General features: G+C 65.7%; 1 protein-coding gene across 10 annotated transcripts; it reads right to left on the minus strand.

Moving 5' to 3' along the window:
* Window positions 1-608: 608 nt before the first annotated feature.
* STAT3 (signal transducer and activator of transcription 3) lies at window positions 609-9,190 on the minus strand. 10 transcript variants are annotated; one of them, XM_086477813.1, is made up of 23 exons: window positions 9,024-9,190; window positions 8,279-8,423; window positions 8,021-8,119; window positions 7,511-7,606; window positions 7,345-7,426; window positions 6,830-6,924; window positions 6,468-6,619; window positions 5,873-6,031; window positions 5,666-5,758; window positions 4,862-4,921; window positions 4,548-4,577; window positions 4,331-4,424; window positions 4,199-4,246; window positions 3,924-4,007; window positions 3,730-3,828; window positions 3,440-3,575; window positions 3,167-3,219; window positions 2,983-3,077; window positions 2,553-2,692; window positions 1,976-2,191; window positions 1,678-1,720; window positions 1,217-1,329; window positions 609-1,130 (listed from the first exon to the last, which is right to left on the minus strand). In XM_086477813.1, exons 1-23 carry the CDS (start codon window positions 9,149-9,151, stop codon window positions 1,075-1,077), a joined length of 2,316 nt encoding a protein of 771 aa, XP_086333939.1. In that variant the 5' UTR covers window positions 9,152-9,190; the 3' UTR covers window positions 609-1,074. The 10 variants fall into 10 exon arrangements, with proteins under 10 accessions (XP_086333939.1, XP_086333935.1, XP_086333932.1 ...); XM_086477809.1 differs by having other exon boundaries at window positions 8,021-8,041; window positions 9,024-9,160; XM_086477806.1 differs by having other exon boundaries at window positions 3,440-3,554; window positions 9,024-9,160.
* Window positions 9,191-17,965: the final 8,775 nt, after the last annotated feature.

Genomic DNA, 17,965 nt, shown 5'->3' on the forward strand with positions numbered 1-17,965 from the left:
CCCGCGAAGCCCCCCGAGAAGCTGCAAACCCACTGCCTGGGGCATCCCAAGCCGTGCCAGGGGGAAAAGGGCCAGGCCAGGCATCTACTGCAGGTCACGCTGGATCCAGCAGCCTCCCCACCTTCCCCCCGGGGTCTAACTCCAGCGAGGGGGGCACAGCCACGCTCCTGCCACCAGCCTGGCCACGGGGCAGCCACAGAGGGGGCAGCTCTGTGGTTACACCCAGGTCCCAAAACAGACCCAGGATGCGAACGCTGCACGCTCACAAAGCGGGCGCTGGTGTCGGGACAAGTCACTGCCCTGCCCCAGTGGCAGCCTCTGCACCACAGAGAAACCAGTTGTCCCAGCAGGAGCCACGGGGCTGCTGGAGCCAGCTGGATCTCTGTGCCCGCAGAGGGAAGGTGGTGGCAAGCACAGGCACCCCCCGAACCTCCCTGCTCCCAGCAAAGCCCAGGCTGAGCCAGCAGAAGCATCGCCCTTGCAGGGCAGGAGCGCCCGGGCCCTTCCCCCTCGCAGCTCCGAGCCCTGTGCTGGCCGTCCTGGCCCAGAGCGGGGGTCCCGCCGCACGCCGGGCTCTGGGAGGGCTGCTGGGGCAGCAGCAAGGCAGACCCCCCCCGCGCAGTGCGCCGGGTAACCCGGGAGCGGCCGATCCCCTCTCGGGTGCCCGGAGGGAAACCCGGGCTCCGGCTCTTCAGGGGCTTTGGGACGCCGGCAGTGAGGGAAGCAGCTTTGGAGAGCGGGCAGCGACGGGCTGCAGAAGCGTTTGTAAACACCGAGGCTGCGATCGGAGGCTAATAGGCACTTGAATGAGCGAAACAATAATAAAAAAACTGTTATGGAAGGAAATAGAAAAAGGTTCGTCCCCCCCTCCCCCCAAAGAGACGAACAGGACCACCCTGGAGAGGGGGGTGTTCATGTGGGTCAAACAAGGAATCGGTGGCAAGGACCCCGGCCCCCAGCTCCTCCCGAGGAAAGGCCCAGAGCAACCGTGACCGAGCAGGGCGAGACCGGGGGAGCTCTTTGGCGGCGGGAGCCCCTGTCCTGGGAGGGCCCCGCGAGCGCCGGCGGAGCAGCTCACATGGGCGAAGAAGCACACTCCGGGGTCAGCTCCATGTCGAAGGTCAGCGACTCTGCGGGGAGACGCGGCCGGGGGTTACGGGGCCCACGGGGGGCTGCAGCCAGGGCCCCCTCGGGTGCCGCGTCCCACCAGACTCACCCAGTTGCCCTCCCGCGTTGGCCTCTGCTCCCTCGCTGCTGTTGCCAAACTGCATGAGCGAGTCCAGGGTGCGCGGGGACATGGGCAGGTCGATGGTGTTGCTGAAGGAGGTGCTGTCCGAGGGAGGAAGGGAAAAGCACGGAAACCTCTGGAGTCAGGGCTGGGCCAGAGCTCTGACAACCCCCCCCTTCTGCCCCCCGACGGGCCCCAGGCACGGCCCAGCCCGTCCCAAGAGCCCTCCAGAGCAAAGGGGCCCCAGGAGGGGAGGGACAGGCCTGTGGTCAGGGCAGCGAGCCGGAGCCTGGCTCAACCCCCGCGGTCTGCCCCTGCCCAGGCTGGCAGCCTCGTGGCACCCAGGCAGAGTCCGGGCAGCAGTGGGAAGGACCCCCCCCCCCCCTCAAGTGAGGCTGAGCATGCAAATGCCCCCCCCCTGCTCACAGACACCCCCTGGGAACACTCACGGTGTGACACAGATGAACTTGGTCTTCAGATACGGGGCAGCACCTGCAGAGGAGCGAGCAGCCCCGTCACCAGCCGCCCGAGGAGGAGCCCCGCTCTCCTCCCCCTCCGCAGCACAGACCTGCGGGCAGCACCCACCCCACCCGCACCCCACGGGGACCCCCCCACCAGTCCCACGCTGGGGCTACGGCCACCGGGGACCAGCCCAGGATCCTGGCTGGTGACAGCTCTTCCACCAGTGCTGTCCCTGGAGCCTCCCCGCGACACGGGAGCCGTGCTGGAGCGCAGACAGTCAACGACTACCTGAGTCAGTAGCTTCAGAGTGCTCCTGGCTCTCAGAGCGGCAGTACTTCCCAAACGCCTCCTCCTTGGGGATGTCCGGGTACAGGTACACCAGGGGGGACACCAGGATGTTGGTGGCATCCATGATTTTGTAGCCCATGATGATCTCCGCGAACGACATGTTGTTCAGCTGCTGCTTGGTGTAAGGCTCCACAGACTGGATCTGGGTCTTCCCTGCACAAGGAGACGTTTGACATGGGGCAAGACACCCGCGTTCCTCGGGCAAAGGCAGGGCTTTCCTCCAACACCCCGGGAGCAGCGGGGACACGATGGGCCTGGGGCCGTGCTCAGCCTCAGGAGGCACCCAGCACACCACGGGGCAGGACAGGGACCTGCTGGTGGCTTCAATGCCGCTGAAAACTGCGCCCCGTGGGCAGCACATGGGCAGGGACACCCAGGAGGCAGAGACCAGTAAAGGTCTCTCAGAGTTAACCTAGGCAGAGGGCTCAGCAGGACGAGGACAAAGAACAAGTGTCTCATCAGGGGGTTCCAAGCCCCCTTCGGAGCCAGGGCCGCAGCAGGGAGAGCAACGTACCGCTGATGTCCTTCTCCACCCACGTGAAGGTGATGCCGCCCTCCTTGCTGCTCTCGCTGAACCGCAGCAGGAAGGTTCCCGGAGGCTTGGTGCTCAGGATGGCTCGCTCCCGCTCCTTGCTGATGAACCCCATGATGTACCTGGGGAGCGAGGGCGGGTCAGGGCACCGGGGCAGCTGCTCCAGGACGTGAGCCCTGCCAGCTCTGCACAGCAGCAGGGCCTGGCCTGGCCACCAGCAGAGCCAACGACATTTTAAGGATTCCCAGGTGGGTTTTCACTCTGGACCAGCCAACAGGGCCTGGACAGAAGCAGCATCCCAGGAAAGCCCACCGGCAGGAGGTACCCCACTCCATCAGCACAGGACTCATGGGACCCCAACCAAGGCCCAGCCCAACCAAGGGTCTCTGGAGCGACGCTGGCCGAGGCTCACCCTTCGTTCCACAGCGCCAGGATGTACTTTTTCACCAAGTCAATGATGTTGTCCAGCCAGACCCAGAAAGAGAAGCCTTTGCCAGCCATGTTCTCCTGAGGAAGAGGGCAGAGAGGCTGTGAGCGCGGCCTGGAGGAAGGCAACAGCCAAGGGAAGGTGCTTAGGGGATGAGAGGGAGTTGTACCTTGCAGAACTTGGCCCAGGTGATCTGACAGCCGGAGTAGTTCACACCTGGCCCTGGCAGAGAACATGAGCACCAACATTTAGAGAGCACCGCTCTTCCGAAGACACCATTTCCAAGGAGCAACTCGAGGTTTGTGGTGTTTGGGAGAAAACCAAGCGACTGGAAATCACAGCTCCCCTCCCGAACACCAGCATCTTGCCCCTGCACTGCATTTACAGACAGGGAGCCGCCCCAAGGGACAGCAGCACAGGCAGGACACCCACGCCGCCCTACCTAGGAGTTTCTCTGCCAGCGTTGTCAGCTGCTCGATGCTGAGGCCGCGTTTCGTGGTGGAGGAGAACTGCCAGCTCAGCACCTCTGCTACCTGGTCCCAGGTCCCGATGGGGGGCTTGGTGAAGAAGTTCACGTTCTGCACGAGGAGAAAAACCTCAGCCCTGAGCAGGACATGGGACAGAAGCAGGGCAGGTCCTGCCCCAGCCCTGCTCCCAGGCCACAGCCTCGCTCCCCCTGCCTGCAGCCTGCACCGCTGCTCTGCCAGCTGCCCCCACGGCACCGGGCCCTACCTTGGGGTTGTTGGTCAGCATGTTGTACCACAGGATGGACGCCCAGGCGTTGGGCATCTGGCAGATGTTGGAGATGACCACCACGGGCAGCGAGTGGGTCTGCAAAGACAGGATGCGACCACAGGCTGGGACATCTCCCAGGGCTCCTCTGCACCCAGGCCCACGGCAGCGACAGGCAGTGACCCACCGCTCACCTCCAGGTCGATCTTCAGCCCCTGGTGATACACCTCTGTCTCGAAGGTGATGAGGTGCAGCTCCTCGGTGACTATCAGCGAGGCCTAGGGCGGAGGAGGACGCAATGAGCACGCAGGGGACACCTGCCCTCGGCCGCCAGACCCAGCGCTGCTGCTCAGGCCTGGGTGGGGAGGGCTGGTCCGGCAGCTGCCGACACGCCAGAGGGTGCCTGCGGACACCCCCTCCCGGGGCTGGGCTCCCGCTTCCCCTGGGGGCTGAGCCCCCCAGCACTTACATCGCAGTTGGCTCTGCCTCCGTTACCGCACCGCTGCTCCCGCAGGGTCTGCCGAGAGAAGGAACGGGCTGAAGCGACACCGCGACGGCACGCGGCCTCAACGGGAGCAGCCCGAGAGCTCGTGGGACCTACCAGGTGCTTGAACTCTGCCGAGAGGCTGCCGTTGTTCGACTCCTCCATGTTCATGACCTTGGTGTTTGTCCCCAGGATGTTAAACTTCCGGGACCTCGAAAGAGGAAAGAGAGCGTGGCTGACATGGCCCTCTCAGAGCAAACATGCAGTAGGATGTTTGCCAGGATTAAAAGCAGAAGCAAGCAAGAAAAAATAAATTAAAAATTACTGCACTTACCCCCGAAGTGCTGCAACATCCCCAGAGTCCCTAGAAAAGGGGAGAGAGACACCCGGTCATGGCCGTGACCTTCCCACCCTGATGCAGACAAGCTGGTGTGCAGGGCTGGCTGCATCACAACACGGAGCCCCACAGGCCCCCCAGGCTGCCCCCCGCTTGGGAACGAACCCTTGGGACCCAGCACCACCCTCCCCTTCTACTGGGGGTCACGCTGGGCCTTGGCGCAGCGATGGAGCCTGACCCAACGGCAGCAGGAACACGGTCCACTCCAGAAAGCCCACCCCACGCCACCGGGAGCAGAGCACAGGACTCACTTGTCAATGCAGACTTTAATTTTCAGCTGATAGTTCAGCTCTGGAAACTTGACCAACAACCTGCAAAGAGTCAGCAGACGCAGAGCGTGACCGTCCCGCCCAGAGGAACAACTCCAGCTCAACACAGCGTCGGGCACAGACGGCAGAGCCGCAGTGCCATGCGCATCCCGCAGCGGGCAGCGCCACAGCTCACGGGGACGCGGCATTACCCAGCCCCTCCAGCATCCCCGCGCCCACCTGCACGCAGCCCTGCGACACGTCAGCCCCAGCACCCGTCCCCAGAACTGGGAGGTGCTGATGCTCCCCGGAGCACCCCAAGGGCGGCTCGTTTTGGCCGCTGGCTGCCCACAGCGGGCAGAGATCGGCTCTGAGCAAACACCCGCCACACTCTTCTGCGGCCAGATGCTGCCACGTGCCCAGGGGGCAACAGGGGCTCAGCCGGGAGTCGGTGAAGACGCTCCAGGCAGAGCCTGGTGCCGGAGCAGCTGCTCTCTGCGGAGGCCGCCGGGGAACACGGGCCAGCTGAGCGGCAGCCGGCCAGGGATGCGCCGACGCTTCCCGCCGCAGGATTTACCGGAACCCCGGCTGCCTCCGGGAGCGCGGCAGAGCCCCAGCCAGCCGCCGCCATCCCCGCACCGAGTCACGCAGGTGGCGCTCCGGCAGGGCCAGCCTGCTGGGGTCCCTCCCCTCCCAGCACCAGCGGGAGGCTGGATCCACACCAGCACCTCCTTCCGAGAGCGCTCCTGCTCTGCTCTCCCCGGCACGGCTGCCCTCCCTGCGGGCTCACGGGGGCCCGCCACTCACCTGACTTTGGTGGTGAACTGCACGCCGGTTTTGATGACCAGGGGCCGGTCGGGGTGCATGGGCATGCAGGGCTGCCTCTCCACGACGAAGGCGCTGCAGGGGAAAGGCACAAGAACCACAGTCACCCCTCAGGTCCGGCCCAGCACACTCGCTGCCCACCCCTCCCCACCAGGGGACCGCCCACAGCTCCCTCCCGGCCCTCGGCACCTTTTCATCAGGTTCCTGAACAGCTCCACAATCCGCTCCTCCAGCATGGGCCGGTGTTGGACGATTGGGTCGCCTTTGTAGGACACTTTCTGCTGCAGCTCTTCCAGCTTCTTGATCTGCTGCCGGGTCTGTAGCTGCGATTCGGCAAGAGAGGTTATCCTAGGGGAGCGGGAAGAACCAGCGTTAGCTCTGGCTGCCGAGCCCTGCGTGTCCCAGCCCGCAGAGCCCTCCTCTTCCCTCGGCTTGCATGAGAGGGTGCTCCCCATACCAAACCAGCAGAGAACAGAACATGCCTATGGCTCCTGGCCCAGCACATTTTTCTCAGCCTCACATTACAAAAGAAACCTGCACCAAGTTCTGCAGAGACTCACCAGGAACATCTCACAGCAGCCTTAAAATCCCCCAGGCCTGGGGTAACCATTCCAGCACCAGTGCCCACTACCGAGGGTCAGTCCAACGAGCGGGTTACATTTAGGCTTGCAGGCATCAGAAGCCATTTTGCAAGGCTGTTTCCAGAGGCAAAGAGCTCGTTTCCACCGCAGGTGTTGGACTGGCACCCCTCTAGGGACTGATGCAACCCCCAGCCAGCACCCACCAGTTCTCGAGCCGGTCTAAGCAGATATTCGGTGGGCCGCCGATGCAGGCGATCTGCTGCCGTCTCTTCCAGTCTGCCAGTTCCTCATCTGCCAGCATCTTCTGCACGTACTCCATGGCTGACAACAGCCCAGCCAGCTCGCTCACAATACCCTGTCAAAAAGGAAAGCAGAACCTTCAACACCCTCCGACTCCCTCCGAGATCTGCAAGTTTCACATTCACAGACAACAAAGCTGTCGCCCAGGGCTGCGTTTCCTGCGCTGCTCTCGGTTCTGGCCACGCAGCAACACCGAACTCGTACCCCAGAGACAGGGCACCACGGCGCCCCAGGGGCGATCCGGGGGTCCGGCCGCACGACTTACCCTTCGCATTTGGTCCAGCGCCGTGAGCATCTGTTCCAGCTGCTGCATTTTCTGCCGGGTCACGGACTGATTGTTCCCGTTCAGATCCTGCATGTCTGCGCAGAGAGGCGAGAAAGCTTCAGCCATGCACATGGACGCCTCCTGCCCTCCCAAGCATCACACAAACGAAAGACTTCCACTGCGAAGGAGCAGGCACTCTAGAAAGCCGTCAGCAGTTAAGCAGCGACCTCACACAGGCTCCGAGCACCTTGTGGCTTTCCTGCACACACAGCAGCGCTATCGCCTCCACATGCCAACCCTCTGCTCACCGGCAGAGCTCCGGTTTAGCTCCCCTGGAGGCAGTGTCAGTGGCAGGAACAAAAGACAGGGTTTCTCCAATTGCCATGCAAATGCCCTGAGCTCAGCCACCCTTCCTGCTCGGAGAGGAGGCACCGGGAGGGCTGGAACACGCCCTCCAGCAAGCTTCCTTGCAGGAACACACTTTGGTTTGCCAGATGCTAATGAGCTTCCATTACCTCCTTGGCTTTTCAAAGTCTTGTAGTTAAAATCAAAGTCATCCTGGAGATTCTCCACCACTTTCATCTTCTGCTCCAGATCCTGCAAGGCAAGAGATAGGGATTTATTCAAAGCGCTAAATCACCGCGGTGGGGAAAGGAGAAGGTGCCGAGGCAGCACACATACCTGCACCCTCTTCCTCACATCCTGCAGGTGCTGCTCCAGCATCTGCTGCTTCTCCGTCACTACGGCGGCTGTCGGATGTGTTGCCTGTCCCCCTTGCTGCAGCGGGGACAAGGAGGGCATTAGAACTGGGCCAGGGACGCTCCCCTCCCAGCCTGGGGCGGTTTCGCAGGAAGGATCTTCCCCCCCCTCGCTAACAGAGCCATGCAAGCTGCTCGCTCGCAGCATTAGCTCCAGGGCGGCACAGCCAGGCCCACCCCGCGCAAGGGGCGAGAGGAGAGCCGGGCGCGCAGAGCTCCGAGCCGCCCAGGCAGGGAGCGCCCAGGCAGCGTCCCGGCGGGAAGCAGGGGCTGCCCGGGAGCAGCAGTTACCAGTCATCAGCCACCGCAGCTGGACCGGCTCGCAGCCCAAAGCGGCTTTCCTGACTGCAGGGAGCAAGGGGGCAGCTCCCCACTGCACCGCGCTGCTGGGCGGGGGGTGGGACGGCGGCCCCAGGACACCCGAGGCACTGACCTGGGCTGCGGTGGCAGCCGTCTGGAGGAGCCGGGACTCTTCCCACAGGCAGCGAGCCACGATGCGGGCTATCTCCATCGGCTTCTCCAGGTATCTGCTCTGTAAAAGGTTCAAACCCCCAAGGTTAGCCGGCACAAGGGAACTCCCGGGACCTCCACGTCCTTCAGGGCTGCGAGTCGCGAGCTGTGCCGAGGAGCCGTCGGACTTCCCCAGGCTCCCCCCGCAGCCCCCCTGCCAAACCAGCGCTTCCCGTCTCACCTGCAGGAACTGCTTGATGCGGCGCAGGTTGTGCTGGTACAAGACGTTGGACTCCTGCAGGAAGCGGCTGTACTGCTGGTCGATCTCCCCCAGCAGGTTGTGGAACACCAGCGTGGCGTGCGACTCCTTGCTGGCGGCGTAGGCCCTGCGCCAGGAAGGGCAGAGCCTTGGGTGCCCGGCACGGGGCACGGCAGCACCAAAGGCAGCGCTGCGGGCAGGGCGGCTCTGCTGCCCCCCGCTGCCCCCCGTGCCATTTAACACCCAGCATCTCCCTGACCTGCACCAGAGACGGGCCAAGAGCGGCCCGACTTGCTTCACGCCAACAAACTGGGCCCTCGGACTGCGCCTGCAAGGGCAGGGCGACGGGGGGGTTTTGGACTCGCGTCTAACGCCTGGCCTTAAGCCAGGCAGACAGCGCACGCAAGCGCCTCACAGTCCCACGTGCTCTCTGGACAGGATCCAGGAACTGGTGCTCTGTGTCAACCTCGTTTGCAACAGAGGCCAACGTAAGTCAGCCCTGGACGGGGGAGCCTCCGCTTCGGAGCTCCCCCTTCTCCCGGGCCGGAGTCTGACGCCACACGCACAGAGTCCCTCTCCCCTCCACGCCACACGAGCCTCGGGGAGGGACACCAGTCCTGCCACGTCAAGAGCCCAGGGAGAGCAGCAGAGCTCCTCCAGACCCGCCGCCTCTCCAGAGCGGGTGTCCCGAGCAAAGTCCCCACGTCAGCGTTTTGCAAGGCCTTACCAGTCCTGGCTCTCAATCCACGGGGCCAGGAACTGCCGGAGCTCCATGGGAAAGCTGTCGCTGTAGAGCTGGTGGAGCTGCTCCAGGTACCGCGTGTCGAGCTGCTGCAGCTGGTTCCACTGCGCCATCCTGGCCGGCTCCGGGGACCTGGTGGGACGGACACACGTGCTGCTCAGAGCCGGCACCCGGGAGCCTCCAGGCTCCCTCCTGCCAGTCCCTTGGCAGGACCCAGCCACCACCACTGCTGCCCTCTGGGGAGGGTTCACAGGGCCAGGACCAGAGGCAGCCGGGCCACGGCGAGCCCTGGGCACACAGCTCCGAGGGGGCTGGCGTGGGCAAGAGCCAGGCAGCGCCCGGCCCTCCGAGGGCGGCACGGGGCTGGGGCAGCTGCCGGGGGCACAGCTCTGGGCTCACGGCACTGCAGAGCTCCAACGCACCCCGAGAGATAAGCCCGGGCCTGGCGTCCCCACGGAGCTGATCACACACCCAGGAGCTGGATCCTCTTCAGCAAAACCTGCCCCGAGCCAGCAGCTGCTGGACCAGTTCAAGGAGCCCTGGGGCCGGCACCGGTTTGTGCCTCCAGGCTGGGCTCCGGTAAGGCGAGAGCGGCTGCCAGCTCCCGCCGGCAGGGCTGCCATCACCCCGGGCGGGCCTGGGTCGAGGGAAGGCAGAACCGCAGACCGAAACCGCATGTTAGTGCGGGAATAACGGCACGCACACCTCGGGGGGTGCGGAAGGAACCGGCCTGGCTGCGAGGGAAAAGCCCTTTTCACACCCGCCGACATCTGCACCCCGGCACTCAGCCCCGAGCCCCGGCAGCGCAGGACTCGGCCACGCAGCCTCTCCTCCCTGCAGGGCGAGCGGTGAAGCAGCCGGAGCACCAAAAAGCGAGGGCCCAGCGGCAGCGCTCCATGGCGAAGGCTCCGCTCGCCATCCAGCCGCAGGCGGGCGCGGAAGGCGGCTGCAGCCCCAGCCCGGCCGGGGCGAGCTTCCCAGGCAGAGCACCAGCAGAGAGGTTTCACTCCAGCTGCCCCAGCTGTGACGCTGAAGAAAGCCCAGATTCTGACTCATTCTCTTTTCACCACAGGTCACGAAATTAATCTGAAACACCCGAGATCAGAAGAGCAGAGCTCCCGCTGGCACTGGCAGCTGGTGGCCATTTGCACCAGGCTATGGGGGCGCAGCAGGCGGGCCCTGGCTGCGGAGCTGAGCCTCATCCTCTCCTGCCCCTGCGGAGGGTCTCACAGCCCGCAGACCCCGAGGGCTGAGGGAGGCACAAGCCCGCAGGGCTGGGCACAGCCCCGAGCAGGTCGGGCCAGGCGCAGCCGCTCTCACAAACCCACAGAGGTAGGAAGCCTCGCTTCACGCTGCTCCTCGCACCTCAGGGTCAGACCAGGGTTAAAAGTTACGTCGCAGGCAGCTCCCAACGCCACCAAACCCCTCGGACCTGGGCAGAGCTGCGCAGGAGCACCCCGAGCACAGGGAACGCAGCTCCGGGCTCGGCTTCAGGAGCTGAGCTCCCATCTATCCCCCTTCAGCCTCGTGAGCACCGAGCTTCCCCACACGAGAGCTCACTCCCCAAGTGCCTGCCTCCAGCAAAGCTTTCTCCTCAAGAGCAGCACCATCGCCCAAGGCTTTCCTACCTTCTTTCGGGGGGAGGGAAGGGAAGGGTCTGGGCATGCAGGTCACTAGTGACAGATACAAAGCTCTAACCTGGTGCCAACGTCTTCCAGGCACCCCCTGGCCAGACAGCACGCATGCCTGCCTCTGCTCCGGGCGGCAGGGAAGGAGCTGCAGAGCTTACAGTAAGCGCAGAAGGCGGAGACTGCCAGGAAACAACAGAAACAAGGAAGGAGCAATTTTCGAGTTAGCGACTGTGTATTGATGGAAATCGAACTCACACAAACAAGGAAGGGCAAGCGGAGCTCAGGAAGCGAAGGTGTGGAGTTCTGCTCGACACCAGCAGAAAGGCACTTCCCTGCAGAAAGCTCTTCCCACAGGTCACCGCAGCGAGCGACGTGCCAGCTGGGGTTTGGGGGTGGCCGGGCAGCCGGCACGGCCGGTGCCACGGGAGCAGGTGAGGGGTCTGGCACCAGCCACACGTCCCAGGCTGGCCCCGGGCTCCCTCCGGGCACTGCACACCGTCCCGCGGCAGCGCCGGCGCAGGAGCCTCCTGCGGCTTCCGCGGGAGCCAACCATCGCGGTGGGGCAGCTCCAAGGAGCCGGCACAGGGGAAATCACGGCAAACGCGCCAGGAGGTGTGAAGGTTTGGCAACGGGCTGGCAGTGGGAAGGGTGCCAGGAGGCTCGGAGCAGCCCCCGGCAAGCACAGCTCTGCTCAGCGAGGAGGCAGATGGGAGGAAGGCATTGCCACCCCTTGAGATGGGATTTATTCCCCTCCAGCAACCCAGGCTGCTCTGCCCCAGCACGGGCTGGAGGCAGGTGAAGACACAACGACCAGACGCAGGCCCACAGCAAGAGCTGCTGCTCCACGCAGGAGCCAGGCAGGCGTTCCTTAGGCCAGCCAGAAGCTGACGAAGCCGTAACAGCAAGTGAGACTTCCCTGGGCACCCAGCAGCATCAGGCAGGAGGTTTGAGCCTTGCCTGGGAGCTGGGTGCTGGTGCAGATTTCCAGCAGCACAAGAGGGGTCCACGGGCACCCTGCCGCCACCCACAGCTCTTGCACCCCGAGCCCCTGCTCGTCCAGGAAGGCTGCACAGCACGGGGAGCTGGGTTTCACCAGCAGCTTCTGCAAGGTGGGCCCACACCTCCGATCGCTGCACCCGACACCTTCAGCATCGCTGTACGTCGTGCTCTTCTGAAGTTTGCTGCACGTGACTCTTTCCCCATTTTTCTGGATGCTTTTTGTAAGAGGAGAGAAGAGGAACATCCTGTTGTGGACTGAGACACAGGGAGAAGACAGACACTGGCACCTGACACGGAATTAAGGAGGGTTTTAGATCTTCCCGGCACTGAATAGCCCCAAAGACAGGAGCAACCCCCACAGGGCATTAACCTTGAACAGCAACCCTCTGGTGCAATCCTCAGAGAAACCCACGTGAACGAAGCCAGTTCTCAATGTAGCAATAAGTGAAGGACAGAAAGAGACGCTGGCCTGTGCCTGTAAACAGACGCTCCTTCAGCCTCGGAGTAAGGCCTGGCTTGATGCGACAGGGCCATGGCCACCCCAGAGCTGTCGCTTTCTGTGACTGTAGGCCAAGAAAGGCCAGGCCGCCAGCCACAGTTCAGGGCTTGTGTACTGGGCACCACATCCAAGCCTCCATTTTGCACTGGATTCAGCTCTTTGCTGTCCAGCTGCAGCAGCACGGGGAGCGCTCCGTAGCTGTGGGGTGCTCGCAGCCCCCTGACCTCGGGCCTGGAGGCCACCACTCAGTGTGAACCGTACGGTGCTTCTTCTGGGGGGGCGGGGGAACCCAACAAACACATGGGATGGGCAAGTGCTGAAAATCTACAAGCCACCAGAGTCCCCTGCCTGGCTGGTGAGCTCAGCCACCACATCTCCTATGGCACCCCCGCAATGGCACCCCCGCACACAGGGGTGCTTCACCAGCCCGGCCCCTGCCAGAGCAGCGTCCCCAGCCCTGAGCTGGGAGCCGAGGACCAGAGCCGCTGGGCCGCTGCTGCAGTATCACTGCTGCACGGGAGCCGGCTTCCCGGGCAGCCCCCCTGCAGCGCCTGGTGCGGAGCAGCTCGTGGAGGGATTTTCCCCATCAGGCTGCAGCAGCTGACCCAGGTACCGCTTCACTGGACCCTTGACCCACACAGGATCCACTTCACTGGACCCTTGACCCACAAGAAAGCCACAACCTGGGTATTTCAGGGCAGTACCGGAGCCCCAGTCTGCAGAGCACTGAAAGGCCACAAGCAAAGCGCCCAGGCTGCCATGCGGCAGCGGCATTTGGACGGGAATCGGCGACTTCTCGCTGCCACAAATAGCTGCAGGACGAGCCACCGTGGCAGCCCGGGCTCCTGCTCAAGCGCGAGATCCTCCCCGCCGCAGCGCATGCTCGGCGGCCGCAGGAAGCCGGTGCCCTGCCGGGGCCCCAGCACCGCACACCGTCGCACCGATCCCTGAAAAACAGAACTAGGGCGCAGCGAAACGCGAGCTGCTCTGCCTCTTCCCTCCGCAGGCACCTCCTCGCGAGGCGAGCGGCCGAGGACGCAAAGGAAGTCACTGCAGACCACAGGCCCGGGTACCGGAGGACCACGGCGGGCTCACCCCACACGGGAGCGGAGCAGCCGCCTGCGGGGACAGCCGCTGCCCGACAGCTGCGCCCGCGGCCAGCCCGGCGTGGGACACGGTCTCTGCTCGCCATCCCCAGGGGCCTCGCTGCACCCAGTTCTCACCTCGAGGGGTCTCTCGGCAGAAGCAGCAGGTCACACCGAGCAGCCCCCAGCGCCACCAGAGCCCGACCTGTCAAACCCTCCGCGAGAGCAGCGGGCCGGGCAGAGCCTCGAGGTGGGCTTTGCTAGAACGTGGGCTCCCGCCAACAGAGACCCCTCCTCCGCAGGGGGTGACAGGAGGGCACGCAGCCCCGGGGAGGGGGCCCTGCGGTGGAGGCTGCCCAGCCCACCATGGAGTCAGGGAGGCCGCAGGAAGGCAGGACCAGCTGGGAGCAGGAAGCCATCGGGAAGCAGCCAGAAGCCTCCTCTTCCTCCTGAAGGGCTGAGAGGAAACGCCTCCTCCAGCACAGGGCCAAAGTCCAGCTCCTCCAGCATCAGCAGAAGGCAGCCAGTAGCCTGAAGCACCCACCAGCCCAGAGGGAAAGGGTCCCCGTGATGCTCCTTACTGCAGCAGTCACCAGCGCTAGGGAAGCTCTGATCTCGTCAGCCCCGACACCCCACGCAGGAGCCTCTCCCCCGGGAAGCCTCCCTTGTCTGGGCTGAAAGATCTGAGGGCTGAACCTTTCCGATTCCGCTGGGCTTGCCTGTCTCTGCGGTTAGCCTCTCCTCCCGTCTCTGGAACGGAGCCAGGGAGCAACCGATGCAGCCAGGGCCAAGCACTGCATGATGCAAGCCCAGGGGTAAACGCACTGTCCAGAGCTCAGAGCAGAGCTGCTAAAAGTAGCTCGAGAGCTAAAGTTCATCTTTCTTTAGCTGCCCTGCAAGGGCGGAGCACGAGAGCCGGGCCGTGGCAGCTCTGCACAGCCCCGCACGCTCCAACAGCCTCATTCCAACAGCAATCCTGCAGGTGCCTCCCACCTGCTCTCTCATTTCGGGGACACCCGGGAACACCCCTCACCTCTGCCCCCAGCACAAGCAGCAACGAGCCCAGGGAAACGCATACGGGGGAGGCACTGGAGAGGGCCCCGAAAGGGCCGTGGCACCCCTGGTCCCCCGCAGTGCCACAAGCAGGAGGAAGCTCCGTTACCGACAGCGCGGCACAGGTCACGTTATCCGAGTTATCACCAGCAGGAGCATCGCGGACGCACCAGATGCCATCAACAACACTTCAGAGGAGCCCCGGCTTCACACCAGGCGCCTCCTTGCTGCCCGGCTTCCACACAACCATCAACAGGCTGATGAAAAACCGTTCTACAACAAAGCAGCCAATTGCTCCAGGCAAACACAAGAGCAAGTTTTGAAAAGGCCGTTAGGAGGACTTGGCTCTGCTCCTCTGGAGCCTTTTCAAAGCCAGCCCTGGAGGTGGAAAAAGGAGCAGCGATGCAGAGATTTGCGAAAGGAGAAGGCAACAGCGCAGGGCAGAGGGAGGCTCTGAGCGACCTCACAGCCCGGCGCCGAGCTCCCTGCTCAACCCGCTCACCACAGCTGGCTGTTCCTCATCGCAGCTCAGCAGCTCTCCAGGCTCCGTCCCAACACGTAACTCCTGCTGCAGGAGCTGCAAGTAACGCTGTCACCACCCACCCTGGGGCAGAGGGTGCCCAGCTGCACCCCACTCCTGTCCTCTGCCACCGCCGCTCCGGCAGCTCTGACAGATCCACGGGAAGCAGCAGGAGAGGCTGCACTGGGGAACGAGGGCGATGGCCATCGCCTTCGGTGGAACGGGGTCCAGCCTCCCCAAGATGCACACGCTGCAGATGCAGAAGGGATCTTCCCTGGAGCGGGCCCAGGGCAGCCCACCCCCTGCCCGGGACACCAGCCCTGCTCTTTCCACACAGCAGCCCCTTGGCTGCGCCCCTCCGACGGGCACAGGCGGGTGCGCACGCACAGCCTGTGGATCAACAGTCACCCACGCCTGGGGCTGGAGCTGTGCGAGGGGGGAAGGGGCAGCGTGGAGGCTGGCGGCAGGCAGGAGCGGTCAGCAGAGCTGTCGGCCCCCGCAGAGCCCTCTGGCAGCTCGGCCACACGGCTCAAATATTCACCCGAGATGCACGACCCGACAGCTCTGCTCCACACCCGCTCCTCGGCCACTCGGCATCGCACCCACCACCCGCAAGGACGGCTGTCAAACCGAAGCGTGGCCCGGGCAGAAGGCTCCGAGCCAGATGGGGCTGAGCTGCTCTGTTCGGCGGGTGGGCAAAGCTGCAGCGCCGAGCTCACAGCTCCCCCAGAGACATCCGTCAGGTCCCCGAGCCTTGGTCCGCCCAGGCGCAGGACCCTCAGTCAGGCTTTCGGTCCTGGTGACGAGTCATTTTATCAGCACGAACACTCCACCACTGGGACAGGCTGCATCAGCATCTGTCCTAAACCTTCGCTCAGGAGTTTGTGGCCCAAGGGCCGTCCTACGGTTAACCCCGCCCCAGACCCACCGTCCAGCCCCACCACGGCCACCCCAGGCAGCAGCTCCTCCGGCCCTGCCGCTCCGGATGCTCTCCCCTCTGCGAGAAGCCCGTTTAGGCTTTGAACCCTCCATTGGCGTTTGCGCCGGGTAACCAGCTTCACCAACAGACCCAGCTCCGCACCGGTGCCCGTGGAGCGGGGACCCTCCGTGCACCGCACAGCGACGCCGGCGCCACAAGAGCTCCGGGTCTCACCAGCTCCCGGGCGCTGCCTCTGCCCAGCGAGGACTTGCTCTGCGCTCGCTGGGAACCGCAGGAAGGAAAGAAATCCCATTTGCTCTAAAACCAGAGGATTAGGTTAATTAATACCTCCCTAATTACGACTCCGCGGGAGCACGGGGTGCTGCGCTCACCTGCTGCTGGGCTCCCGGCGGCACCAGGCTCAGCCCCGCCGCCGGGACAGGCCGCAGTGGGACGGAGCTGCCGCCTCCCGACGAAAGCGAAACCGCCGGCCCCGACGGCACGGACAGGCCCCGGACCGCCGGGACAGACCCCGGGACAGACCCCCGGCGTGCGGCTGGGGGCTGCACCCTCCGCCCCGCAGACGCCCGGCAGGCCCGAGGCGCTGGAGGAGCGGCTCCCCCCGGGCGGGGGCCGGGGCTCCCGCGGCAGCAGCCGTGCCCACCCCGGCCCCGGGCCGCTCCACCGCCCCCCGGCCCAGCCTCACCGAACTGGGAGCCCCAGGGGGACACCGGCGCCCCGGGCCCCGGCACGTAACCCTGGAGGGGAACCCCACCCCCGGGGGGGACACACGGGGCCCCACCACCCGCCTCCCCGGCGCCAACCAGCCCCCGGGGCCCAGCACCGACGGGCCCGGGCATCCGGCGGCCCCGGCCGAGCCCCCCGACACCGCCGGGTCTGGTCCCCGGCCCCCCCCGCGCTCACCGGCGGTCCCGGGCGGGGCGGGGCGGCGGCTCCCGGTGCCAGCGACGATCGCGTCTGGATCCGGCCCGAGTGACGAGAGACCTGCTGCCCGCCCGGCCCCGCCCCGCCACCTCACGCCGAGCGCGGCCAATGGCGGCGCGGCGCTCCCGCCGCCCCGCGAGGGACGGGCACTGACGGCCAATCAGCGCGGCCTCCCCGCGACTCGTCACGGCTCGCGGCGGAGCGGGGGGGCTGCCCCACGCCGCTGTTCCCGGATGGCACCGCCTCCCGCCGGCGCTGGGGAGGGGGCGGCGCGGCGGAGGGGGCGGCGGCGGCTGCCGGGAACGGCCGTCCGGGAAACCCAGCTGAGTTCCGGGCAGCGCCCTGACGTCAGCGCGCGGCCACCGCCGCCACCGCCTCTTAAAGGGGCCGCGCCGCTTCAGCGCTCCGCGCCCGGCAGCGACCCCGCGTGGGACAGCACGTACCGGCCCCGGTGGGGGCGTCTCCCCGGCCACCCCGCGCCCAGCCGCCGCCATGAACGGGCCGCACGCTCGTGGTTTACAAAAGAGACTTTATTAGTTGCGCTGCTCGCCGGGACGCAGCCGCGGGAGGGGTCGGGGGCTCGTCCGGGCTCCCGCCGCACCGGGGACCTCGTGCCCTCGGCGCCGGCTGCCCCGACCGACGTGGAATTCCCACGGGAAAGCGGCCCGGGGGGGCGGTGAGCGGGGCCCCGCTGCGGGCAGGAGCCGGGGCCCGGTGTCCCCGGGCGGGGAGGCTGGGCCCCTGCCCCACCGGGAGACCCGGGGCCGCCGGTGTCTGCGGCAGCGCTGCCCTGGGAGGGGGGCAGCTCCCGGGCGCCGACGCGGGCCCCGGGCCGGGACGCTGGGCCGAGGCCGGGCTGGGTGCACCGGACAATAAGAAGGAAAATAATTCTTAGAGGAAAAGCGGGTTTATATACTCGGTTACGTGAGCGGCGGCAGCCTCCCGGCTGCCTGCGGGGAGCGCGCTGGGGAGGCGAGGGCTGAGCCGGGAAGCCGGCAGACCGGGATGGCGACACCCGGGTCCCTGCCCGCCGGGATCAGCCGCCCCGGGCGTGCCCGCAGCTCCCCGGGCGCAGCGGCTGAGGTGTGCGGCCTCCCGCCTCGCTGCCTGCTCCCGCAGGGCCCGGCCGTGCTGCGGCGTGGCTGCCGACCCGGGCGCCGGGGCAGTGCCCGCAAGCCGCGGTCGCGGTGCCGCCCTGGCGCTGCCTTGCCGCGGGGGCGGGGGGTGAAGCTGCAGAAAGCGGGAAAGCGCAGGACGTGGGCGCGACCCTGAGCCG

This window comes from Leptosomus discolor, chromosome 25, assembly GCF_034619465.1.
Source record: "Leptosomus discolor isolate bLepDis1 chromosome 25, bLepDis1.hap2, whole genome shotgun sequence".
Lineage (NCBI taxonomy): Eukaryota > Metazoa > Chordata > Aves > Leptosomiformes > Leptosomidae > Leptosomus > Leptosomus discolor.

Excerpts from the sequence above, each read along its gene's own strand:
- STAT3 (XM_086477813.1), bottom strand. The coding sequence starts at position 9,151 with ATGGCGCAGTGGAACCAGCTGCAGCAGCTCGACACGCGGTACCTGGAG. Across the intron at positions 3,829-3,923 it reads GGCTGAAGATCGACCTGGAG|ACCCACTCGCTGCCCGTGGT; the intron begins GTGAGCGGTGGG and ends CTGTCTTTGCAG. Across the intron at positions 3,078-3,166 it reads CCTGGGCCAAGTTCTGCAAG|GAGAACATGGCTGGCAAAGG; the intron begins GTACAACTCCCT and ends CCTCTTCCTCAG.